Source organism: Phyllobates terribilis, unplaced genomic scaffold (genome assembly GCF_046119375.1).
Source record: "Phyllobates terribilis strain yellow unplaced genomic scaffold, ASM4611937v1 Scaffold_5__5_contigs__length_657084704, whole genome shotgun sequence".
Taxonomy (NCBI): domain Eukaryota; kingdom Metazoa; phylum Chordata; class Amphibia; order Anura; family Dendrobatidae; genus Phyllobates; species Phyllobates terribilis.
This window is the reverse complement of record NW_027362765.1, coordinates 29,878,398-29,906,221: the sequence shown is the minus strand read 5'-3', so window position 1 is coordinate 29,906,221 and position 27,824 is coordinate 29,878,398. Positions and strand designations below refer to the sequence as shown.

General features: G+C 44.7%; 1 protein-coding gene across 2 annotated transcripts in view; it reads right to left on the bottom strand.

The window, feature by feature from the left end:
* Window positions 1-27,824, bottom strand: part of LOC141271826 (gastrula zinc finger protein XlCGF66.1-like) — a 61,108-nt gene that overhangs the window by 6,475 nt on the left and 26,809 nt on the right. For both annotated transcript variants that reach the window (XM_073681997.1, XM_073681996.1), the window contains exons 2-6: window positions 8,571-8,721; window positions 8,265-8,441; window positions 8,059-8,182; window positions 7,878-7,975; window positions 6,647-6,737 (exon numbers count right to left, since the gene is read on the bottom strand). In XM_073681997.1, coding sequence (XP_073538098.1) covers window positions 6,647-6,737; window positions 7,878-7,975; window positions 8,059-8,182; window positions 8,265-8,441; window positions 8,571-8,642 — 562 coding nt within the window. In that variant the 5' untranslated portion in view covers window positions 8,643-8,721. The remainder of the gene's footprint in view (window positions 1-6,646; window positions 6,738-7,877; window positions 7,976-8,058; window positions 8,183-8,264; window positions 8,442-8,570; window positions 8,722-27,824) is intronic.

Below are 27,824 nucleotides of genomic sequence, written 5' to 3'. Positions count from 1 at the left end.
CTTATTAAACCTGACAGGGCACACCTGTGAAGTGAAAACCATTTCCGGTGACTACCTCTTGAAGCAGTCATCAAAGCAAAAGGTGGCTACTTTGAAGAACCTAGAATAGAAGACATATTTTCAGTTGTTTCACACTTTTTTGTTAAGTATATAATTCCACATGTGTTAACTCATAGTTTTGATGCCTTCAGTGTGAATGTACAATTTTCATAGTCATGAATATACAGAAAAATCTTTAAATGAGACGGTGTGTCCAAACTGTATATATATATGTGTGTATATACATATATATATATATAAATATATATACACACACATATACACACAGTATATACACACATACATACACACACCGTATTTTTCGGACTATAAGATGCATCTAGGTTTTAAAGGAGGAAAATCTAAAAAAAAATGTAAGCAAAAAATGTGGTCATGATGCACTGCTATGGGTGAGGGGGTCTGCTGCTGACATTTGTATTGGGGTAATGTCCTCTGATTCTGCTAACATTCTTCATCCTGGTATGTATGGCCCCTCCTTCCTGGTATACGTGGCCCTCATCCCCATCCTGGTATGCATGGCATCCCAATCCCCCATCCTGGCATGCGTGACACCCCTTGATTCCCCATCCTGGCATGCGTGGCACCCCTAGATCCCCCATCCTGGCATGCATGGCACCCCTTGATCCTCCATCCTGATATGCATGGCACCCCTTGATTCTGATATGCTCCGCACCCCTTGATCCTGAAATGTATGGCACCCCTTGATTCCCCATCCTGGAATGCATGGCACCCCTTGATCCTCCATCCTGGTATTCATGACACCCCTTGATCCCCCATCCTGGTATGCATGGCACCCCTTGATCCCCCATCCTGCTATGCATGGCACCCCTTGATCCCCCATCCTGCTATGCATGGCACCCCTTGATCCCCCATCACGCTGCCCACAAAAAAATAAACAATTATGCTCACCTGGTCTCTCTCTACTCCAGCGCTGTGTCCTGCTCTGCTGCTGACACTCTCACTGTGTGAGCCGCGCATGGCAGGGCGTGCATGGATCCCTAACACAGTGAAGTGCTGTGCCAGAATAGTCACTGCTCCCCACGCCGGGACTGTGTGCGTGGGGAGCAGTGACCATTCACTTTCTTCAATATCGCACACACTGTACCCGCAACGCGGCTCCTGCAGCGCTCGGCGGTCAGTGTGCCTGCTATTAAAGACTATGAATATTCACTACAACCCATGGGAGTGGGTTGTAGCGAATATTCATGAGGTTTAATAGCAGGCACACTGACTGCAGAGCGCAGCAGGAGCTGCGTTGCGGGTACAATGTGAGCGCCATTAAGGAAAATGAATATTCCCTGCTCCCCTCGCCCATGGGCGTGGGGAGCAGGGAATATTCATTTTCTTTAGCAGTGGGCACAGCATAGGCTGCAGCAGGCAGCTGCTGCCTCCTGTGCCCCGCTCATTGTGGCCAAAGAGTTCTATTTTAACCCCCATTGGTCCACGGGACTTACAAAGGAAATGTGTCATCTTTAACTTTAGCCCCTTTTTCAGATCATTTCATCTTCAGCTTGCTTACCTGTTCACAATTAAGGTCATTTTGATCATGTGTGCCCAAACTTTTACATGCCACTGTATAACAGCCTGTCTTGAATTAATAGTGTAGCATAATTTCCTTATGCATGTTGAGACCATCTGGGATGCGAGTATCAAAGTTATACAGGTGCTTCTCACAAAATTAGAATATCCTCAAATATTTAATTTATTTCAGCTCTTCAATACAAAAAAGTGAAAGTCATATATTACCGGATATACTCAAGCATACGCCGAGTTTTTTGTGCTGAAAAAGCCCCCCTCGGCTTATACTACATAGAAATACCAGTGGTGGTTAGCGGTGTGTGGGGGGTTGCGACGGCAGAGGAGCGGGGCACACGCAGTAGCTGTCTGCTGCAGCTATCACGTGTGCCCGCTGCTAAAGGGGAATGAATATTCACTCTACTCCACTCCCATGCGCTGAGCCGCAGCTCCTGCTGACAGTGCCTGCTACCAAAGAGAATGCATATTCACTCTTCTCCACATAGTTCCACATAGTTCCGGCATGGAGAGGAGTGAATATGCTGGCAGCTCACATCAGCGTCTGAGGGAGCAGGTCAGTGACGCCATGCGCTGCTCAGATGCTGACATGAAATGCTGCAGCAGAACAGGATGCAGCGCTGGAGCAGAAGTGATGAAGGAAGGTGAAAATAAGTGTTTAATTTTTTTATGTGTACAGCGATGGGGCCACGCATACCAGGATTGGGGATGAGAGGTGCCATACATACCAGGATTGGGGATGATTAGGCCATTCATACCAGGATACCAGGATTGGAGATGAGGGTGCCATACATACCAGGATTGGAGCTGAGGGTGCCATACATACCAGGATTGGAGCTGAGAGTGCCATACCTCCAGGATTGGGGATGAGGGTGCCATACATACCAAGACTGGGGATGAGGCGGCCATACATACCAAGATTGGAGATGAGGGTGCCATACATACCAGGATTGGAGATGAGGGTGCCATACCTCCAGGATAGGGGGATGAGGGTGCCATGTATACCAGGATTTGGGGATGAGGGAGCAATGCGTACCAGGATGGTGAAATTTACCAGTAGCTGCTGCATTTCCCACCCTAGGCTTTTAAATCGAGTCAATACGTTTTCCCAGTTTTTTGCAGTAAAATTAGGTACCTCGGCTTATATTTGGATCAGCTTATACTCGAGTATATACTGTGTATAGAGTCATTACAAACAGAGTGATCTAGTTCAAGTGTTTATTTCTGTTAATGTTTATGATTATGGATTACAGCCAATGAAAACACAAAAGTCACTATCTCAGTAAATTAGAATACTTTATAAACACCAGCTTGAAAAATGTTTTTAAAATCCAAAATGTTGGCCTACTGAAATGTATATTCATTAAATGCACTCAATACTTGGTAGGGGTTCCTTTTGCATCAATTACTGCATCAATACGGCGTGGCAAGGAGTCGATCAGCCTGTGGCACTGCTGCGGTGTTATGGAAGCCCAGGTTGCTTTGATAGCAGCCTTCAGCTCGTCTGCATTGTTGGATCTGGTGCCTCATCTTCCTCTTGACAATACCCCATAGATTCTCTATGGGGTTAAGGTCAGGCGAGTTTGCTGGCCAATCAAGCACCGTGATACTGTAGTTTTTAAACCAGGTATTGGTACTTTTGAGAGTGTGGACAGGTGCCAAGTCCTGCTGGAGAATGAAATATCCATCTCCAAAAAGCTTGTCGGCAGAGGGAAGCATGAAGTGCTCTAAAATTTCCTGGCAGATCACTGTGCTGACTTTGGTCTTGGTAAAACACAGTGGACCTACACCAGCAGATGACATGGCTCCCCAAACCATCACTGATTGTGGAAACTTCACACTAGACCTCAAGCAGCTTGGATTGTGTGCCTCTCCACTCTTCCTCCAGACTCTGGGACCTTGATTTCCCAAGGAAATGCAACTTTTACTTTGATCTGAAAATAACACCTTGGGTGACTGAGCAACAGTCCAGGTCTTTTTCTCCTTGGCCCAGGTAAGACGCTTCTAGCGTTATCTATTGGTCATGAGTGGCTTGACACAAGGAATGCGACACTTGTAGCCCATGTCCTGGATATGTCTGTGTGTGGTGGCTCTTGAATAAATGACTTATGATTGTGGAGCCTACTGAAACAGACTAAGGGACCTTTTTAAAAGCATAGGAAGCTTTTGCAGGTGTTTTTTGTTAATTATTCTAAGATTCTGAGATAATGACTTTTGTGTTTTCATTGGCTGTAATCCATAGTCATCCACATTAACAGAAATAAACACTTGAAATAGATCACTCTGTTGATGATGACTCTATATAATATATGAGTTTCACTTTTTGTATTGAAGAACTGAAATAAATTAAGAAGTACCTGTATATCCAAAAGGCCTCTCTGGTGAATAAGCGTCTCCTATGATCATCTCGCCTTCTAGACCATTTAACTCTCTCTACCAAAAACCTGAAGTATGAAATGTGAAACCGCACGGTTAGTATTGGTGATAGTGACTGTATCAGCTAATACAGGTAATTTGTGTGATGTACAACCCACGCACATCTTGTGACATAATCAACAATTAATAACATAAATAGCATCCTGGGTGTTACAGTTGATGTAATCTTTACCCCTTCACCCAAAGCCTGTTTTCACCTTCATGACCAGGCCAAATGTGTACTTTTTTTTTCCCCCTATAAAAATATTTACTTATGGGTACAATATATTTTTATTTTTTTCAAAGTTTGTAACGTGTAAGTGCTTAATTCTAAAGATTACTCTTATTTATTATCCTCCTTTCGTCCCATAGGATATTATCTCCATGTGGAACCTACCACTACAATACTAAGAAGCACGACGCACTTTACTTAGGATCATCAGGATTTGCCCATAACTCAATTTATCCTTTGTTTTTATCAAGCTGAGTCCCTCCTAATTTTTGGAAGCCCTTGCACTTAGCGTATAGGCTTTATGAGTATAGGAGTCCCACTACCTAACAATTTTAACAGAATGTGTATGAGGCCCTCCATTATGCTTAATACAGGGTGTATGGGAGTCCCTCTAAATAGGGAAAAGAAAATATGTAACCCTGAAAAGCACTATTGTTTTTAGGTTGCAGCAGCAGTAATTAGTACATAGGCTTTACCAGTATAGGAGTCCCGCTCTTTACGTATGGGAAAAAATCTGATAAATCTCATGCACACGATTCCTTTGTGTTCCTGACTGAAATGGAAAACTGCTGTGTGTTGTGAAAGAAGCAGCATGTAAATTCTTTCAGCGGGTTTTTCATCATTGAAAGCAATGAGAAAGTGTAAAAATGATACATGTGAAAATAGCCTAAGGGGTGGAAGAGGCATTTTTTTTTTGTCTTTTTAATTTTGCCTTATATACAAGTCATTATACAGGAAAGAATGTTTCCTTACATTTTTTCCTGTAAAATCCATTTTATCTTCGGTTTTATTGTCAGTCCGTAATAGTGGAGTAATACTCCGACAACATTGTTCCCAGCAGCGACCTGGGAGTCAGAGATGCATCCAGGCATCTTCCTCATGCTGTTTCCATCCATTTCAGCAATTTTCCTGCCCTCATCCCAGCCCTTCTGTTAGGGTCTGCCAGAAAAATGCTCGAATTTCCCATTAACTTCCATTATACTCGTTACTCAAATTCAGCCCATCCAAGCGTCCGACCTGCTCGATTATAGGGGCCAATATTTTCTGTCAGATGAGTTTTTTGAAGAAATATTATACATTTAAAGAGAACTTTTTATAAGAGCGCAGAGCTGAGGGGTCTTAAATTTAGATCTCGGGCATTTGGCATAGGCAATGGAAACCTTTGTTTAACCCATTCACCCCCTCCCCTCCCCCAGCCTGTTTTCACCTTCCTGACCATGACTGTTTTTTTCAATTCTGACCAGTGTCACTTTATGAGTTTTATGAGGTTGTAAGTCGGGAATGCTTCAACATCTCCCAGTGATTCTGAGACTTTTTTCATGATGTGTTCTAGTTCATTTTACTTTGTATGTAAATTTTGGTCAATATGATTTGCATTTATTTATGAAAATATCGAAAATAAAAATGTTTACCCATAGATCAGAGGTTGCGAACCCCTCCTATAGCGTAGGGGTACGTCAAAGGTTGTGAAAGGGTCAAATACTACCAAGGAGCGGAGGCTAATATAAGTGAAGCATGCAATCAAACATATACAAAATGAACATGAAAAAAAAGGAGACAAAGAATAAAGAAACATGTTACATTTCCAATAAGAATGCATGCTCAGGGGGAGAACTACAACACTAGACCAGAGTTGCACTCATTTACGGTGGACCATTGGAGCAACTTGGAGTTCTGGCCAGAAGAGCAGAGAAGGTATTAGTGCTCCACATTACAGGAGAGATTGTGCAGGAATCTGAATTCCTTAGTATTGAAAACATAATGGAAATAATGACATGGAGTAATGCTATGAAACCAGGGCTTGAGCCATGCCAAAAGATGTCCTGCAGGCGTGAATAAATGTATATTACAGCCATCAGACGCGCACAGCTTAGAGATGCAGCTTGGTCCTCTCTTCAAATTTAATGTTGTCAATCATAAAAGTGAAGTTTGGCCACAAAGACTCGACCTGGTCGTGTAGGGACCATATGAGCAAATTCAGCAGCACAGAAGAAAAGGAAGATTCATCCAGTAAGATATCAGGATTCTAGGAAGGTAACAGCATCATTACCCTCCGCTTTCTCTTAGAGACCATCATAATCTTTCTTGGAATGATTTTCTAACTTGGCAGCACATTCTGGTACGCTGCCATTTGACTTTGTAATTTACAGATCTGGGCAGGAAAGGGTCAGCATCTTCTGATTCCAGGAGGTAGGTGGATCCTCCAGGTTGTAAGCTCTATAGAAGAAGGGGTTTCAATGCCCAAAGTAATTGGAAAAAATTTGAGTGGAGGAACATGCAGGGGTCTAAGGACAGAATGGTGATCACATCATTGTGATATGTCCGGACTACATTGAGGATAAAGCAGTGTCAGCCAGTGATTGAGAAGAATCTGTAACTTTTCTACATTTAGTGGTTACTACTCACCTGGGTAGTCATATGTAGGAATCTCCTCTTTACACCGCTCATCACCCCTCACATATGTCTCTGTAGTATTAATATGGGTCAGATCTTCACCCTGAAACAAAATAGTGTAAAAGTCACAGACAGATGGAGAAGGAAGGGTGCACCACTAATCAAAGAAGATAAAACAGGGTGCTACATCATGCAAAGAGTAAGTATGCATAAGAACAAGAGAAAAAAAAAAAGACACTACGTAAAGATGTGCACACCAACCAATGGTACATAAAGCATCCGAAAGCAACAATAAACCATTTAGTATACAGCGACCACTAAGAACCAATGTTATGAGGAGTAATATCCCCAAACAACAGATGTGGCCTGGACATATAGAGACCTAAAAAATGGTGTGTATATCCTCTTGATATAGAGAGCAAGATAATTTAGCCCAATATAGACATTATGACAGTCCTTCAATTGATGCATATAACATCCAGCTAGTACATCCTATAAATTTCATGTGCAGACAGAGTTAAATGATAAATATGACAAATAATATCCATGAAGATCCAGCTAATGCATACTATAAATGCAGAAAATATCAGGTGATGGATAGAGCAATCCATTGAAATGACCAATAATCAAAAAGCATTTGTACAAATAAGTATAATCACCAGATACTGCAGAATGTAAGTGGCTCAGAGATGAAGTATATAAAGAACTAAGAAGTATCAAGAAGTCAATGGATAAAGATGGAATGACAGCGAAAGCACTGATAGGTATCAATAGCAAAAGTGGAAGGAATCAGAGTATACCTGCTGGCATCTATACAAGAGGTGCTGTAAGAAAGAGGGGCCATTTTTTAGGTCTTTATATGTTAAGGCCACATCTATTGTCTGAGGATATTACTCCTTAGGGATAGCTGTATACTAAATGGGTTTATTGTTGCTTTTGGATGCTTTATGTACCATTGGTTGGCTTTAAATGTTTTTAATGTTGTGTCTAGCTGTTCAATAAACTTACCGTATATTATATGATATCAGGTGTGCACATATTTATGTAGTGTCTTTTTTTCTCTTGTTGTTAGACAGATGGAGAAGTCACATCTATGATCAGCGCTAATCCTGCCATCTCCACCGTTCTCATTACACAAGTACAAAACATATAATACTGGTGGATAAAAGAAGACTGAGCACAAGACCTTCACAGCCATCTACACATCATAGGGGAGATCTCATGACACCTTCTCTCCATCTACCTGATGATCCTGAGGAACATTGGGATGTTCTTGCTTACAGTCCTGTGGGAGACAAGGACCGGGACATCTCTCTGGTGTTGCCCTCTTACTGGATAGATCTAGAGAAAACAAATACAGAAACTGAATTCATTCTTTACATACAGATAATTATAGGCCGTGTGTATTTAGTGCGGTTTATTACCTGGTGATGTGAGGGGCTGGGGAACCTCCATCATGACATCCTTGTACAGATCTTTGTGTCCTTCTAAATACTTCCACTCCTCCATAGAGAAATAGACGGCGACATCCTGACACCTTATAGGAACCTGACACATACAATGATACAGTCATCCCCCAATCCCTTCATAGAGTTACTGTATAATGTCCCAGCATTCCCAGCAGTGTTACCTCTCCAGTCAGCAGCTCAATCATCTTGTAGGTAAGTTCTAGGATCTTCTGGTCATTGATGTCCTCATGCATCAGGGGGTGAGGTGGAGGCCTCGTGATTGGGCTCAGGGGTCTTCCCCATCCCTTAGACACAGGGGCCTGACAGCGCTCACTAGGGGTCTTCACTACTATGTAATCCTGGTTATGGAGAGACACATTAATAAAACTCACTTCGGACATTTCCAGAGTCCTCACCTCTCCAGTTCTGTACATCTGTTATTCCCATAGATAAGAATGATGTAATGTGACGTCATCAGAATCTCTCACCTCTCCAGTAAGCCGGAAGAGGATCTCTAGGGTGAGGTGTAATATCCTCTCTGCCTTTTTTTTCTTGCCCATATCCAGCCTTGATGGGTAAATCAGAAAAATTGTCTAAATATAGAAGATTTCCACTGGGAAGATCAGATATTGTAGGGACCTGAATGTGAAGAAGATGAGACCAATGTAGCATCATAAAGAATCCCATGTAATAATACAATTACTGGAGATAATAATGGGAAACTTATGAGGAGATATAATTTGTAGATGTTCTATTCTCTTATCACGTACGGAGTGGAACATAAGTTGAATTGATGACCAAGTCATCTCCCCATGCTCCCAGTCACTAGCTATGATGGTCATTGCTTTGGCAACTAATTGGCCATAGGTATCTCAAGTTTGTTGGGACTGACCAGGAAATACAGAGACTGGTGGAGGACTCAAGCAGTGGTGGCACAGGAGTAGTATGGAATCACTTTTGTGTTACTATTTACTTACTTGTGCGATTCGCGCATGTGCCCTGGGCCACAGATAAAGTCAGGATGTCTAAAACAGCGCCCCATATTGGTACATGCACAGTACGAGTCCATTGATGCTGTGACAGCGGGGCGTACGCTCGGCAACAGTCAGTTACCTGAAGGAGGCGCCTGCGCGGTGTAGCAAAGGATAAGATATTACTACAGTTTTAAAAAAATGCCACAACGGGAACCAATCACTGTCACAGCAGGTGCGATATTAACACATATAAGGGAAAACATATAATGCAAAAGATTCATATAAGTTACTGCAGATATTTAAATATCTTATTAAGAGCTAAAATATATATAATCAGAATCAATATATATAGTTGCAATCTCTCTGGAAAAGCTCAAAATAGGCAGATTAGTATAATGTAGATACATATATCAGTCAGTGCAATATTGGACGCATGAGTGTGTGGAATAATAACTGGGGTTCACAGAACAGTAGATATCACCTGTGGTGTACACCATGATAAGAGGTGTCTAGCAATGTAAAACTTGGCTCTCTTGTATGGAGCCAGAAGTAGTGTAACCGGCTTACAGTAGAAATTCCCATATACTGATCCTAAATAAAACCACCAAGGTCATCTGTTCATTCAATCCCGTGGGTGCGAGAGAGTCCAAATGGATAATCCATTGACATTCTTTCGGAGGATTAGTTTATTCCAATCTCCTTTTCTGACATTTTGTCTGACAACCTCTAAAATACAAAAGGAGATAGCTTTTGTTGTCACCCTGATGGTACGCTCTAATTTGTCTAGTAATGGGGTACCCCTTTTATATCCGATGTCTCTGACGTGTTCACTGATGCGTCTTCTAAATTCCCTTTTTTTTTAAATCAGATACTTTTTATTAAAAGACTTTTTTAACATTACACATAAACAACATTGAGGTATCACCCAACTGGCAATGCCCTTCAAAACCCACCCATCCCCCTCCCCCCGCTCATTACACCCCCAAAAACCATATGGCAAAGACACATTTTTTTACAGACCGCATATTATCATATAGCTTATCTAACTGTTAAAGCATTGATAAGTTGATCCATGGATACAGAGCATAATATCTGATAGTCAGTGATTATTTAAGTAGAACCTGGGAGACCACAACATTTCAAACTCAATTGATATTTAAAATGGACATAATATGGTAACCATGAAGCATGCTCCATTTACCCCAAATTTTATCAAATTTACGTATAGCTTTCCGCTTTTTGTACACTCCCTCTTCTAATCTTAATAAAAGATGCATTCTATCCAAGAATTCCTGGAACCTGAGAGGGGAGGGATCCAGCCAATGTGCGGCTATAAGCTTTCTGACCTGGTATAGATTTCTCTTAACGGCTATTATTTCATCCCCTTCACATCCTATTATTTCTACATGGCCCAATACACACACTTTAGGATATAAGGGTAGATTACACTCAAACACAATATTAATGTACTGCACACACTCATTCCAGAATACAGCGACCCTCCTACATGTCCACATCATATGCATAAGATCTGCTCCTTCCTCTCCACATTTTGGACACACACTGTCATTCCTTGCCCCAATGCGCTGTAGAAATTTGGGAGTTCTATATACCCTATGCAATAAGTACAACTGTGAGAGTCTATGTGCCTCACATGTAGATAGTATCGGAACGCTCCCCACCACATCTTCCCATTCTTCCGAGGTTATAGTACCAATGTCACTTTCCCACCTCTCCTTAACATTTAAAGGTCTGTTCCACTGAAATTGCTGCATAAGTATCCCGTAGATTCTGGAAATCAATCCCTTCCCACCTCTATTGCATAATAATGTGTTAAACCGTAGATGATGTTGAATTTTACTCTGCATATGTCGCGGCTGTACAAACCATGCATGCCTCATTTGGAGATAAAAGTAGAAACTAGTTTGTGGAATACAGTATTCTTCTTTCAGCTGTTGGAACGATTTAAATATTTCCCCCTCTAATATTTGCGCCACATTAGTTATTCCAAATTTTTCCCATATTCCGAATCCGTTCAATTTATGGATCTCTGTAAGGCTCGCATTATGCCACAATGGAGTAAACCCTTCTATTCCCAACAACAGTTTGATTTTCTGCCATGTTTTCCCCATAAGTGCTAGGGTCGGAAGATGCCTCCTAGCATCCCACCCGAGATTCCCGTTTCTAGAAAGGAGGTAATTGGCAAATTGTGTGTGAATAGACATATCAGTTTATCTAGGTTCCCCTGGATTAACCAGAGTTGTTGAGTCTGAGAGGCTAGAAAATATATCCATGGATTAGGTGCGGCTAGTCCCCCCTGATCTTTGGGCCTTTGAAGTGTATCCAAGCTGATTCTGGCCACCCCTTTTTTCCAGATCAATTCCCGAAATAGTGCTTGAAATTTATCAAATATTCTCATGGGGATCCAGACCGGTGAATTATGAAGGATATATAATAATTGGGGCATTAACACCATTTTAAGTAGTTAGTTCGACGTACTACTGATAGGGGGAGTTTGCTCCAAGTATTGGCCTTTTGTTGAAATCTGGTAAGCAGTTCAAGTAAGTTTAAAGGAATGTAATCTCCGATAGATGTGGTCACTCTAACTCCGAGATATTTAAATTCTCGCACAATCTTCAAGCAAGTATTCCCTGCCCTAGTATTCAGAGACAAACTATCCACCGGCATAAGAACTGATTTATCCCAATTAATCCGTAGGCCAGAATGATCTCAAAACTCCCTTATTAAATTCATAGCCGTCGTCAGAGATTGCTCCGTGTCGCCCAAAAACAGCAGGAGGTGGTTGGTGTATAGGGCCGCCCGCTCCTCACGTGTTTTGTAGCTTAACCCCTGTATTTCGCTGCTGGAGCGAAGCTTAAAAGCCAACGGCTCCATAGCCAGGGCAAACAGTAAGGGAGACAACGGGCAGCCCTGACGCGTGCCTCTGACCATTTCAATTCGACCAGAAAGATTGCCATTAATTCGAATCCGAGCTACCGGATTGTTATACAGAAGCCGCAGCCAGGCCCAAAATCCAGTACCAAACCCCATCCTTCTCAAAACAGCCCATAAATACTCCCATTCAACACTATCAAACGCCTTAGCGGCATCAAGTGATAGCACTGCCCTACCACCCGCATTTTGTGACTGCATTTGCAGATTAAGAAAAAGCCGACTCAAGTTAATTGCCGTTGACTTGGCCGGTACAAACCCAGTCTTGTCTTCTGCAACCAAATGTGTGATAACCGCCACCAGTCTGGTAACCAAGACCTTAGCTTAAATTTTTACATCTACCGAGAGTAAGGATATTGGCCTATATAATTCAGGGTTTAATGCATCCTTTCCCGGGATTGACAAAAGAACTATGCTAGCCTCCCTCATTGAAGTCGGCAACCCCCCCTCCCTCGCCCCCTTAAACACTTCCAGTAACCTAGGAAGCAAAACCCCCCCAGCCTCCTTATAAACTTCCATGGGAATCCCATCAGTACCAGGGGCTTTGTTATTTTGAAAATCTTTTTAAGCTTCCTGCATCTCTTCCAGCGTAATTGGTGCATCTAGTTGCTCTCTCTTGCCATCTGTCAGACATGGTATTTGCATATCATGAAGCTATAGATCTATGTCCCTTTGCGCCTTAGTCAGTTTGGAGGCGTATAATTGTCTGTAAAACTGAAAAAAATCTTCCATTATAGCCTTTGAATCAGTAATTACCACACCCTTAGTATCCCTGATAGCTGCAATCATAGGAGCCCCAGTCTGGGCCTTGGTTATCGTGGCCAGCCAGTGCCCTGCACTCTCTCTCTCCACATAAAATTGCTGTTCAAGAAAGAACCGTTTTTGCTCTGCTTCTTTCAATATATATAATATTTAGTGTAGCCTGTGCCCGTGTCCAGTGTTCCCTCTTCTCTATGCTTGGGGACCCAACATACCTCTGTTCCAATATGTTTACTTCCCTCCGCAGCTCCTGAAGATGGGCCCTGTTTTTGGATTTGATCATGGAAATTTCCTTAATCAGGATCCCCCTTAAAAAAGTCTTCATGGCTTCCCATACCGTATTTAAAGGGGCAGAGCCTATGTTGTCTTTAAAGAAATGATCCAATTTACCTGCTAAATCCATCTCTTCCCCAAATACATCCAGCCAGTAGGGGTTAAACCTACACAGTGCCCTTCTGCTTATGGTGCCAGGATCGACCCCCAAAATAACCAATAATGGTGAATGATCAGAGAACAATCTCGTGCAGTATTCTACTTTAGTAACTAGAAGGACTAGATGACTATTTCCCAGAGCCAGGTCAATTCTGGACAGAGAGGAATAGGATGGCGAGTAACACGAATACTGCTTAACATTTGGGAATCGAGCCCGCCACACATCTACCAAGCTAATTTCCTGCAAGACCCTTGCCAACGACGTCTCTTGTGCAGCCCCTCCCCCACATTACCCCTATGCTTATCAAGTGAAGGTACATATTAAAATCACTGATGACTAACAGAGGTATGGTAGCAAATTCCATTATCCACGGGAATAGCTGGCGCAAAGTTTGTATAGAGAAAGGTGGGGGAACATACAGAGCAATTAGGCAAATTCTAAGCCCAGCCATTCTGCACACTAGACATACATATCTTCCCTCCCTGTCACAAATACTTCTTTCACATTCAAAGGGTAAATTCGGATGAATCAATATACTAACCCCCCTAGAATAAGTACTATGTGTAGAATGATAGGCTGGACCCCTCCAAAGCTTGCTCTGTGCTGCAGCAGCCTCCGTACTGCAAAGCGTCTCCTCCAGACAGATTATCGAATCCCGATATTCCTTAAGATATTTAAGCACCGCAAATCTTTTGTTGTGATCTCCCATACCTCTAATATTCCAGGATACTACATTAACTTGCTTAACCATATTTTAACGATTGAAAATGAACTGTCACATGCCCCCCTCTGTGCCCACTCGTGCGTCTGACCGTCAACATTATAACATTGTACTAATACACAGTCTGTATTAATCAAAGTAGATTTTGTTCTTTTACCCCCCCATCACTCCCTCATTTAACACCCCCCCTTTATCAAATGAATTCCCACATCCGTAACATGAAGAGCCTGATATTTAGCCTCATGCAACCTAACATGCCTTAAGCACACGATGCGCCGTGACATAAGTTGCATCACAGACTCCCCCATTTTTCCCCCACGCAACGTTCCCAGAACATTCAAACGGCAGAGCGTCTTTTCTCTGTTTATACATTGTAGGTGAAACCAGCACCTTAACAACCATATGAGTATATTGGCTTGCCCGAGGTATATGTGAAAGCCAGGTTTTAAATAGAATGCAATAACTGTAACATAACAATCATAACATGTATAAACAGAGATTCATCAGGCAACAGCGGAGCATTATCCACTGGGTTTCAAAATCCCCGAATTATTATACTCCGTCAAGGATCTTCTCAAAAATGGCGTCAGCCCGCCCGGATCGGTCTCTCTTTTAAATCCAGCCACTTTGCAGCCTCCTTCGGAGAATCAAAGAAATGAGTTTCACCCAGTGCTGTGACCTGCAGCCTTGCTGGATATAACATTGCACAAGGTATTTGAAGTGCTCTCAGTCTGCGCTTGACATCTTGAAATTGGGCGCGTCTCCTTTGAACCTCTACAGAGAAGTCCGAATAGAAGGATACTCTCGCCCCCTTTATACGTAAATCATTAGTCGACCGCGCCAGTTGTAGGATTTTATCTCCATCACGAAAATGCAGCATTTTAATTAAGACTGTACGTGGCATTGCCCCAGGAGGTGGAGGTCTGGTGGGGACCCTGTGTGCCCTCTCAATGGCGAACATTTTAGAGAACTTATCTTTTCCAAAGGACTGCAGCAGCCATGTCTCAAAGAAATCCACCGCTTCTCTGCCCTCTGTTTTCTCAGGCATGTCCACAATACGCACGTTATTTTCTTCTCAGACGATTCTCAAGATCATCCGTTTTGTTGATTAAATAGTTAATAGAGTCAGTAGCTGCTTTAAGTGTTTTAATCATAGGAGTCACAGTATCTTCCAAATCCCCCACTCTGCCCTCTGCTGCAGTGAGGCGCTCCCTCATTTTCTGCATGTCATGGCGTATATGAGATATGTCCACTTTCACAGACCCTATATGTTCAGTGAGATCTGCTTTACTATGTGAGATGGCCAGCAGCACATCCTTTAAAGTAGGCTCACCATCCTCTGCCACTGAGCCAGCACCACTGGTAAACTGAGCCTCCCTGCTGGGGGGTTGTTGTTCTGGCAGCCTGTACTTTCCTTTCATGTGGCTTCTCCTGTATCTCTCTTGCTGCCCTCTCCACTTCCCCCTCTGTTACCGTGCTTTTTGATGTCTGCACAGTCCGGCCAGGTGCAGGCTCCTCAGCTCCTCCATCATGTGCATACTTGGAGAGCCGGTCCGCTACCTTCATGCGCTTCTCCTGCTGCCTTGGAGTCTCGGCCACCGCCTCAGAGGCCACGGCACCATTTTGGCCCTCGTGATGCGTTGTGCTGGCCGCCTGCCTCAGTCTAAATTCCCTTTTAGTATTACCCCCAAAGTCTAAACAGTGACATTCTTACTAAAATTTTGGTTGAGGTTCTGGATAAAAAATTAATCTCAAAGAATTAACTTGAATTCATGGCACCTAATTGTCACAATTCCCACTATTTATGTTCTCCATAAAGTTCATGAAGGGTTAGACCCACTTAGAGGACCACAAAACCTAAGATAGAAACACAATGAATATACCCAACTATAAGTAAGTAAAAAGCAAAAGTGCATATAAATAACATAGAAACACAATGAATATACCCAACTATAAGTAAGTAAAAAGCAAAAGTGCATATAAATAACATAGGATACTTAGTAAACACTCTTTTTGCTTAAATAAAAGAGTAAACCCTCCTATGCTTTAGTTTCTTGTACTCTGTGCACATAAGGTGCCCCGGATCCTGCTTGGTCATTTTTGACCTTTTTGTTTTTTTAAAAACAGAGTTTACTAAGTACCCTATGTTATTTATATGTACTTTTGCGTTTTACTTACTTATAGTGGGGGAATATGTTAATTTAGTTTCTATCTTAGGTTTTGTCTGTTTAATGGCCAGTATGAACATGTTCCTACGCTTTGCATATTTGCCAACTTATACTCCAGTTCATTTCTTTTGGTTTTGCTCCACTCGGAGGACAATCAATAGTGTCATGAGTAAATTCCATTAATTAATGCACAGGGATCTAAATAGACAAGATACTCCGCCCCTTTGTCATTTCAATGCCTTCATATGTCAGGGATTCAAACGATTTCTTGGTGAAATTTGATGATGTCATAGAGGACAATACTATTTGGCTTCCCATAGATGAAGAGGCACAATATATCAGTATTCCTCATGAAGCAGAGATCATGGAGGCTAATTATTTCCTTAACTCATACCCGACATTTGCAGTATATAAACGTCAGAGCGATCGCCGCCAGGTGTCAGCTGATTCAGACATCCGGGACTCAGTGCCAGGAGCGGTGCCCGCACTGCTCCCGGCATGCTAACCCACTAAATGCTGCGATTGCAGCATTTAGAGTGCAGGCAAAGGGAAGAAAGCCCCTCTGCCCTTTGATCGGAGACTCCGTGACATCATCGCGGGGCTCCGATCGTTGATATGGTGACTCGATGTCGTCATGACAACATCCGGGATGTCAGAGCTAGCAAAGTTGCTAGATCATACTCAGAGCATGATGTAGCAAGTTTGCTTGCAGTGCCGCACTGACAGTTTATAAGGCATAGGAATGCTTCTGCGTAGAAAAAGACATTGGAGACTAGAATCTACAATCCTCGAAATCAGGAACTCCAGATTACCATCAACCATTACTGGGGGCGGTGGTAGAGGTGAGGGCTCAAGAGGTTCCACGTACTTCTTGAGTAAGGACCTATGGAACATGTTGTGGACCTTAAGGGTCTGAGGAAGTTCAAGATGAAACGCTGCTGGGTTAATGACGGCGGATATTTTATAGGGACCAATAAACCTAGGTCCCAGCTTCCAAGAAGGAACTTTCAATCTTATATTCCTGGTAGGCAACCACACAAAGTCATTCACATTCAGGTCAGGACATGGCAAGCTTTTTCTGTCAGCCATACATTTATACCTGTCTCCCATGATCTTTAAATTACTCAGAACACCCTGCCATACCGAGGAGAACGACGAAGCAAACCGTTTCTCCTCAGGAACTCCTGAAGCTCCTCCCCCCACTAAAGGTACCAAACTGTGGGTGATAACCGTATGCACTGAAGAGCGGTGACCTGCCAGTGGATTCTTCACGATGATTATTAATGACAAATTCTGCCAGTGGTAAGTAGGATGCCCAATCCTCCTGAGGTAGGTCTCCAAATTCTGATTGACACGCTAGGTCTGTTCATTCGACTGAGGGTGGAAGGCAGAGGAAAAGGACAGCTGCACCCCTAGTCGAGAACAGAATGCCTTCCAGAACTTGGAAACAAACTTGGTACCCCGATCTGACACCACATCGGAGGGAACTTCATGAAGCTTCACAATCTCATTTATGAACACCTGAGCCAGTGTCTTGGCATTTGGAAGCACTGGCAATGCAATAAAGTGAACCATTGTACTGAACCTATCTACTACCACCAAAACCACCTTTTTGCCTGCAGAAACAGGTAGGTCAGTAATAAAATCCATGGACAAGTGTTTCCATGGTCTACAAGGGATAGGTAGCGGAAGAAGAGTACCAGACGGACCGGTATGCGATACTTTAGAATGCACAAAATACTACAAGCAAAAACGACAAGAGAGGAGGTCCGCGGTTGCCTTACCACCTGGATTCCCAGAAAGCATCGTTAATTACTTTGCAAAGCAGATCAGATCATACAAATAACCTTCCTGAAGGGAAGGAGGCAGGGGCATCCCCCTGAGCATCCAACACCTCACCCTCCAGTTCAGGATACAGTGCCGACATGACTACTAGTGTTGAGCCACCCCCGTAGTGTTCGAGTTCGGTTCGGTTCGTCGAACACCCGTGTGTTCGCCGAACTGTTCGTCGAACTGTTCGTCGAACACCTTCGAACACCGTTAAAACCAATGGCAGGCAAACAAAAACACATAGAAACACATAGAAAACACCTTCAAAGGTGTCCAAAAGCTGACAAACTGCTCAGAAGACACAACTAACACATGGAAAAGTGACAAGTACATATAGTCATGCGAAAAGAAAAGAGGTGGAGGAGTAAAAGGAGGGGGAGACACAGATATAGGCATGTCATGCCCTTCTAAAATCCAAAAAGTGAGAAGCCGAGACGGCCAGTCCGCTCCTGCCCGTGCCACCTCCGTGTCGCCGGGTTTGTGCCAGAGCCGCGGTGAACCCTGACGGCCAGCCCCCCTCTCCCAATACTGGTGCCTGTCCGCTGGTGGGTCGAGAGAGCCCCCCTGTGGTGGAGGCAGCTCTAAGCTTTTTAATTTAAATTGTCCCTCTAATTTGAATGAATACACTTTAAATCCATTTACAAGGATCTATTGGAGGGCAAGTCTCATGCCAGCAGCCGCGTAATTCCAGCTCCAGTAGCGTCCACTAAAGCTGCTGCAGTTAAAAAGCTTTTATAAGGATCGAGCTCGGCTGTCCACCGCAAGGCATCCTAGTGCCAGTCCCAGCCCCTATGCCTTGGGGTGCCTCCTGATGCTCTTCACTAAGTATCCCGTGGTCCCGAAGCATTTCCTTTGAAAAAATTAAGTGTCCAAACTACAGGTGGTGTAGCTTGCTTAACAGCCGGGATAATCCGCTGACTAGCAGACACTGCTACTAGGCACAAAGTATTTCCTGGGCTAGATGCAGTTAAAAATTTGTAAGTAGATACTCTCGTTGGATGCTGAGAAAGCATTCCATAGAGTCTCCTGGCACGCCATATATGATTCTCTTAAAAAGCTTGGGGTAGGGGTCTAGGGGACCCTTTTATAGCCAAAATCACGGCCCTGTATCACAATACGTCACCTAGGCTGAAGATAAATGGAACTGTAGCACCGAGGGCTCGGTTGCTACAGACGTATTGCACCTCACCCAGAGGTGTGATATCTCACTCTCAGATAAGGATGGAGTGTGGATCAGGACCCGACACCTGCATGCATTACACCACATTGCCGTGGGGCAGGGCGACCAATATGCCCCTGAGATGGGCACGACAGTCCCTGTCCCTGGCTGGAGTGGGGGGAGGGAACACTGAGGAAGGGGAACCCTGCAGTGCAGGAGCAGGGAGGAAGCAGTTCCTGGGTGCATTGAGAAGGGAGTATAAAAGGTGGGCACCATCTTAGTTCAGTGCAGAGAAGTCTGAGCAGAAGTGGCAGGGAGCAGGGGCTCTGCATGAGCTCTGCTCCGGAGGCGGGCCTAGTAACAGAGGCCCAGGCCTGCAAGAGGGAGAAGGAAGGAAGAGGAGCGGAGAAGGCTCCAGGAACGAGGAATGAAGGGATCCCAGGGGTGCGGACGGGCGAGTCGCCACCGTACGCCCGAATCCACCTGCGTGGAGGGGTCAGGCCAAAGGGGGAGACCGGTCCCCGAACTAGTGGAGGCAGGAAACGACCCTCAGCTAGAAACCGGAGGCTCTGACATTTTATGTGGCGCATCCCCTTGCTCCACCCGCTAGGAAGGCACCACATAGGGTCAGGGAAACTGGCGCCAAGTTTACCAAGAGGAGGCCCGAGGCAGCCGGACAGAAGTGTTGGTAAGAAAGGCCAGACAAAGGACACACAAAGGGGGTCCTGTGAAGCGCTCCAAAGTTATCTGGGAGTTGTCTGAGCCCCTCACCTGGTGAGCACAGTACGACGTGGGCAGCCGTTACCTGCAGACGTGGTCTGGATAATAAGAACTGTGAGTAAAGGCCCTGAACTGCATCACTGACTCCGTGTCGTTACTGCTGCTGCCCTGCACCATCACCCCCATCCTCCGCATACACTGCCCTGAGGCTATACTCTGCTGCACCCACAACACCAGCCTTAGCGGTCTGCCCTGTAGCGGCGGTTCACTCTGACCGCAATCCACGGGTGGCGTAGTCGGACATTTAAACATCAAAACCACATAAATAGTTCCGCCACTGGTTTGACCGCCCTGAGCCACGGAACCGGATCGCCGCCACGAAGACTACAACCACCAGCATCCACCAAAAAGGGTCCGGCTCCGGGTGTCCCAAGGCCCAGGGGGTGCGTCAGAACATTTTCATCACCTTTCACAATCACCAATGGGACAAGGCAGGGATGTCCTCTGTCCCCTCTCTTATACATCCTAGTGACGGAGCACCTGCTCTCATCAATTCGCCATAACCCCAATATTAGGTGGATTGAGGTGGGAGGCACCGAGTACAAGTGCTCTCTATTTGCTGATGATGTCCTAGTATATATCACTCAATCACATATATCCATCCCTGCTGTTATGGCTGAAATAGATCACTTTGTTACATGGTAAAATTTTAAAATCAATGCAGCGAAGTCTGAGGCCCTCGATGTCTCCCTCCCTAAATCCATATAGGATTCCATCCAGTCCAACTTTCCCTTTGCCTGGCCCTCACAGGGTATCAAATACTTAGGAATTCCTATTCATAGAGACCTCTCCCATCTATGTTATCTTAATTTTGGGCCCTTTATTGAACAATTCCATGCAGACCACGGTTGGCAAGTTAGAACTGTAAGATTCACTACGTGAACCACTGGTGTTTTGTGGAAAAGCACATGTACACCGCGTTCCAAATTATTATGCAAAAAGTGTTTAGGAGTGATAAGGGAAGAATTTGTTTGTTTGTCAGTTAAACTCATTGATGGTGATGTGTGTCAGGGCTCTTTATATCACTGTAAGCAATTGCAGACACCTGTGCTAATTAGTTTGGCAGGTGTGTCCAATGAAAGGCAAGACTACTTAAGAAGGCTGTCTCACATTATTAAGCAGCCTACATTTTCTGCCAAAATGGGAAAGAAAAAGGATGTGTCGGCTGCTGAGAAGCAACAAATTGTGGAGTGTTTAGGTCAAGGCATGACTACAATCAACATTGTGCGATGATCAGGATGAAGTGTCTTGGCAATCAAGAAGTATGTAGCTGATTCACAGTACACACGTGTGCGTGCTGATAAGGGCAAATTGAGGACTCTTTCCTACAGGCAATTACGTCAGGTTGAAAGAGCAGCGGCAAAAAAGCCTTGTCATAGCAGCAGACAAGTTTTTGAAGCTGCTTGTGCCTCCAACGTCCCCCGAACAACAAGATGCAGGGTCCTTCAGAGGTTTGCAGCTGTGCATACGCCATCCTGTCGACCTCCTCTATCCACTTCACACAAGCAGAAACGGCTCCAGTGGGCCAAACATTACATGAAGACTGATTTCAAAACTGTTTTGTTCACGGATGAGTGCCGTGCAGCGCTCGATGGTCCAGATGAATGGAGTGGAGGATGGCTGGTTGATGGACACCCCACGCAAACACGGCTACAGCGCCAACAAGGAGGAGGTGGAGTAATGTTTTGGGCTGGAATCATGGGGAGAGAGATTGTCGGCCCCTTTAGGATCCCTGAAGGCGCTAAAGATGAACTCCATAATGTATGTGGATTTTCTCAAACAGCACTTCCTGCCATGGTTCAAGAAGAAGAACCGTGTATTTCACAGCAAGATCATTTTTCTGCATGATAATGCACCATCTCATGCTGCACATAAAACATCTGCATCTCTGGCTGATATGGGCATAAAAGGGGACAAACTTATGGTGTGACCCCCATGCTCCCCTGACCTCTACCCCATTCAGAACCTTTGGAGCATCATTAAAAGGAGTGTCTATGATGGCGGGAGGCAGTTCACATCTAAGCAACAGCTCTGGGAGGGTATTCTGTCCTCATGCAAAACAATTGAAGCAGAAACCATCCAAAACCTGACAAATTCAATGGACGAGAGAGTTCAGAAGCTCCTTTCGAACAAGGGGTCCTATGTGAAAATGTAACATCACCTAGAATAAAGTTTTGAGTTGAAAACTGTTTGATTTCAGTTTCTAACAACCTGCTAATGCTTATAATTTCAAAAATGACCATTTTTTTGGTCTTTATTAAAATGAAAAGGTTGATCGAAAAGTTTGGGGGATCTAAGAGTGTGGCAACCCAGTAGTCATGATTACTTTGAATTCTGACAATATGAGGGTCATGCTGCAGGTAGTGCAGCAAGAAGGCACTTATGTGTCTTGCGCATCTCGGAGCCCCAAAATTATTTTCCGGGCTAGATGCAGCTAAAAATTATTTTTAATTTTAAATCTGGTGAAGCTTATTATAGATGGCCTAATAGGATCAGTGCTGCACACTGCTACAAAGCCCAAATTATTTTCCAGTCAAGATACAGATAAACATGATTAGTAATTTGAAAGCTTAAAACAGTTGGTAGGGTGATTTTAACCAATCATCAAGCTTTTACTCTCCCCAGGATGACACAGGGGTAGAAAAGTCGTTTCGGATCCATGATTTGTTCATCTTTATGAACGTGAGTCTGTCTACATTATCAGTGGAGAGCCGCGTGCGCTTATCTGTCAGCACACCACCAGCAGCGCTGAACACACGTTCAGACAGAACGCTGGCTGCGGGGCATGACAAGATCTCCAAGGCGTAAGTGGCTAGCTCCGGACATTTATCCAGATTGGAAGCCCAAAAAGAGCAAGGGTCCAGTGACACAGTCGTGGCTTCAATGTTTACTTGGAGATACTCCTGTACCATCGTCTCTAGGGGTTGACTATGTGTCAGACTTCTTGTCTCCTGTGGCCTTGCAAAGGATGGGCTAAAAAAGTGGTGAAATGATTCCGCAAAATTGATGTTACCAGCAGATACTGTGGTTCTGTTACGGTTTGAGTGCTGAACACTTGACGGTCCCACGGTTGGCAAGTTGGAACTGTGAGATTCACTACGTGCACCACTGGTATTTTGTGGAAAAGCACATGTAAGATTCTGCAACAGTCTCTGCTGATACTCCTGCATGCGTGCATCCCTTTCTATGGCAGGAATAATTTCTGCAAATTTACTTTTGTACCGGGGATCTAACAGTGTGGCAACCCAGTAGTCAGGATTATTTCTAATTCTCACAATTCGAGGGTCATGTTGCAGGTAGTGCAGCAAGAAGGCACTCATGTGTGTTGCGCATCCAGGAGCACCAAGTCCCTGTTGTGTTGGTGGCGAGGTAACAATCATGCTTCCTTCCTCTGTCCTCTCCCCCCAACCTCGCACAACATAAATGTGATCAAGGTCTCCCTCATCTGATGAGTCTTCCATCAGTTCGTCCTCCACTTCTTCCTGGGCTCCTGCACCTTCCTCACTAGTTTGGCTGCTACCATGCGCCCTGGTAAAACCATCTCCCCCACCCTCACATGCCTGCCGCCTTGGTGCTGCCGACCGTCTGGACCTTGCAGATGTTAGCCCTTCCGCATACAACTCCTCCTCCTCTACTTCCTCCACCTCCTCTTGTGCCACCACCTGACTCCGAATTCTGTTTAACATGTGCTCCAGCATGTAAATCACCGGAATAGTCATGCTGATAATGGCATCGTCAGCACTAAACATCTTCGTCGCCATTTCAAAACTGTGCAGAAGGGTGCATAGGTCCCTGATCTGAGACCACTCCTCCAGCGTGATTTGCCCCACCTCTGAATCTCGTTGGCCCAGGCTACACGTCAGAACGTATTGCACCAGGGCTTGTCGGTGCTGCCACAGTCGCTGCAACATGTGCAGAGTTGAATTCCACCGGGTAGGCACATCGCATTTTAGCCGGTGAAGTGGCAGGCCCAACGACTTCTGTAGAGATGTAAGTCGCTGAGCTGCGGGATGCGAACGGCGGAAGTGAGCACACAGCGACCGTGCCCTCTGCAGAAGGCCATCTAGTCTGGGATAGTGGGCTAAAAATTGCTGGACAACCAGGTTCAACACGTGAGCCATACAAGGCACGTGTGTGACATTGCCCCGGCGAAGGGCCGCACCCAGGTTTGCAGCATTGTCGCACACGGCCTTCCCTGGTTTCAGGTCCAGTGGAGACAACCATTCATGAAATTGGTTCTCCAGAGCTGACCACAACTCCTCAGCTGTGTGACTCACATTTCCCAGACATTTCAATGTAAAAACCGCCTGATGACGTTGAGCCCTACTGCCAGCATAGTAAGGAGGTGTGCAGGATCCCTTCTGCGCAGTTAGAAAGCTTGTGGCATGACCAGACAGGCTTTGGGTGCAGGTGGAAGACCGAGAGGAGGTTGAGGAGGCAGAAGCAGTGGAGGAAAAATGACATAAAGAGGATTGACGCACAACTCGTGGGGACGGCAAGACTTGGATAGCAGCCCCTTGTCCTGCTGTCACCATAGTTACCCAGTGCCCAGTCAGCGACATGTAACGCCCCTGTCCATGCCTACTCGTCCAAGTGTCTGTGGTGAAATGCACCCTGTCACACACAGAGTTTCTCAAAGAAGCGGTGATGTTGTGTGCGACATGCTGGTGGAGCGCAGGCACACCTTTCTTTGAGAAGTAGTGCCGACTGGGCATCTGGTACTGGGGCACTGCGACGGACATAAGGTCTCGAAAATCCTCTGTGTCCACCAGGCGGAAAGGCAGCATTTCTGTAGCCAAGAGCTTGCAGATGGTGAAATTCAACCTCTTAGCTTTCTCATGGCTAGGAGGAAATGGTCTTTTACTTGTCCACATCTGAGGGACCGAGGGCTGGCTATTGTGCTTAGACGGGGTTGATAAGGGTGTCCCCGGCAAACTGCCGGTCTGTGAGGAAGATGCAGGCGGACATGTTAGGTTGCCTTGATCCAAAGGTGGTGCTATCGATGTCGGACAGCGCTCAAGACCAGCTGGTGTTACCACCTCCAAAGAAAATGATGACCTGCCAATCACGCTGGCTGTTGCGGGTAAAGAGGTGGCAGGTCTGCGCCCCAAAACAGGTGTGACTGCTGTCCCCCCAGTCACAGAGGATGAAGAGGCCGCGGATGCACAAGATATGGCAGACGGTGGTTGGCCCGGCCGGCTAGACCGCATTGTAGCACACTGAGCTTCCCACTGCAACTTATGCTTCATGTCCATGTGCCGGTTCATGCATGAAGTACTCAAACTATGTATTTTTTGGCCTCTACTTAGCTTTTGCTGACAAATGTTACAGATAACACGAGTTGGGTCATCTTTATCGATCTGAAAAAATGCCCAGGCTATGCAAGGCTTAGCACCCATGCGACCTGAAGAGCCACCACGACTTGTGGTGAGAGGCAGAGTTGTGTTTGAGGATGCAGTTGTTGACGTGCTTCCAGTACTACGTCTCTGTCCAGGAAGGCGCAACCTGACCTCGTCGTCACTAGCATCTTCCTCCACCTCCTCTGCTGACCTCATCTCTTGGCTGACTGTGGGTTGACAGTAAGTGGGATCTCCGACCTCATCATCATCACCCTGTGCGTTATCACACCCGTCGTCCTCAGAGCCAACCTGTTCCTGCCCTGACAAAAAACTAAAGTTGTCGCTCCAATCAGGTATTTGAGTCTTATCATCGTCTTCCTCATTGTCTCCACCAACAGGAGTTACAGTTTGGGAATGAGGGTCTACATTATGGTCAGAACCTTCTGCGTCTGGTCCTGGATCCGACTCATAAAGATTCTGGGCATCAGTGCAGATCATTTCCTCGTCTGGATTCACAGAAGCGCTGGAGTCGACCTCTGATTCCCAGGCTATAGTATGAGTAAACAGCTCTGCAGACTCAACCATCTGTTCTACCTCATACTCAGACGGGCAGCTGGAGATTTGGGAGCTGTGAGGAAGCAAGTGCGATTTGGGTGACACCTTTGAGGACTGGAGTATTTGTGATGTTGAAGTTGATGTGGAGGAGAGCCCACTTAAAGGAGCACTTGATATCCGTTGAAGCACCTGCTGTTTTTGTGCCTCATCTGGAATTTGTAGCGATTGGCGTGGCCGTAAGAAAGGGATCTTATCACATTGTCCGCTAAAAGAAGTAGACATTTTAGTTTGGCTGGAAGATGGTCTTTCTTCTGCACCTACCCCACGGACACAACCTTTTTTCCCCTTCCCAACACGCCTATTCCCCTTTCCACCAGCAGCAGGCCTTTTTCCACTCATTTTGGTGGTTAACTAATTCACAACTCTGGAGTTGTTTGCACAAAAAAACAATGGATGGTAACCGAGCAGAGCTGAGTGGCCAAACTGTGGTATTAGGCCAAAACTATTGGCTGGGTTAGATGCAGAAAAAAATTATTTTTAATTTGCAACCTGATGGAGGTCAGTATAGATGGACTAATAGACCAAGTCCCACACACCGCTAGAAGCCCAAATATTTTTTCAGAGCTAGATGCAGAAAATTTTTTTATTCAATTTGCAACCTGATGGAGGTCAGTATAGATGGACTAATAGACCAAGTCCCACACACTGCTAGAAGCCCAAATATTTTTTCAGAGCTAGATGCAGAAAAAAATTATTTTTAATTTGCAACCTGATGGAGGTCAGTATAGATGGACTAATAGACCAAGTCCCACACACCGCTAGAAGCCCAAATATTTTTTCAGAGCTAGATGCAGAAAAAAATTATTTTTAATTTGCAACCTGATGGAGGTCAGTATAGATGGACTAATAGACCAAGTCCCACACACCGCTAGAAGCCCAAATATTTTTTCAGAGCTAGATGCAGAAAAAAATTATATTCAATTTGCAACCTGCTGGAGGTCAGTATAGAAGGACTAATAGAACAAGTCCCACACACTGCTAGAAGCCCAAATATTTTTTCAGAGCTAAATGAAGAAAAAAATTATTTTTAATTTGCAACCTGATGGAGGTCAGTATAGATGGACTAATAGACCAAGTCCTACACACTGCTAGAAGCCCAAATATTTTTTCAGAGCTAGATGCAGAAAAAAATTATTTTTAATTTGCAACCTGATGGAGGTCAGTATAGATGGACTAATAGAACAAGTCCCACACACTGCTAGAAGCCCAAATATTTTTTCAGAGCTAGATGCAGAAAAAAATTATATTCAGTTTGCAACCTGATGGAGGTCAGTATAGATGGACTAATAGAATGATGCTATGCCCAAAAGATTTTACTTCACTAGGTGCAGTAAAAAAATTGGTATTCTATACACAGGTGGTATATCTTGCAACACAGATAGGCTACTCCACTGACTAACACACTCTGCAATAGGCCAAAAAGGATTAGCTTTGCTAGATTCAGCCAAATGCTGTGAAAAAAACTTGCACAGCACTGGCACAGACCTGCCTGGCAAAAACTGATAGGAACTGATGTAACCTAGTCCTGAAAAGGACTCCAATTACAATTAGTCTTTACTCCCACAATCTATCTATTTAAGAGCACAGACCTGCTTGATAAAAGTCGTAGGAAATGCTGTAACCTAGTCCTTAAAAGGACTGCAATCACAACTATTCCCTACTCCCAAGCTATCTGTATATTTGTGCGAAAATTGGCTTGAAATTAACAAGGTATAGCGCACACAGCAACAGCGGTGCCGTCTAACACGCAGCTGCAGCAGTGAGAAAATGGTGGCGACGGGGAAAATGGCTTGGTCTTATAGGGCAAGGACATGTGACATACACTGCCAATCACACATGCCCTTGCTTGTGTGAAAAAAAGCACTTCGCTCCGTGTGTGCGCTGCTGATAGGCTGACAGATTGCACCTCCCCACTGCAAATGCGGGAAAGAGAAAAAAAAATGGAGATCTTCATTGTTCCTGCAGAGATCCATCCCCTGCCCCTCCCCCCGCCCCGCTGTACACTCAAACTG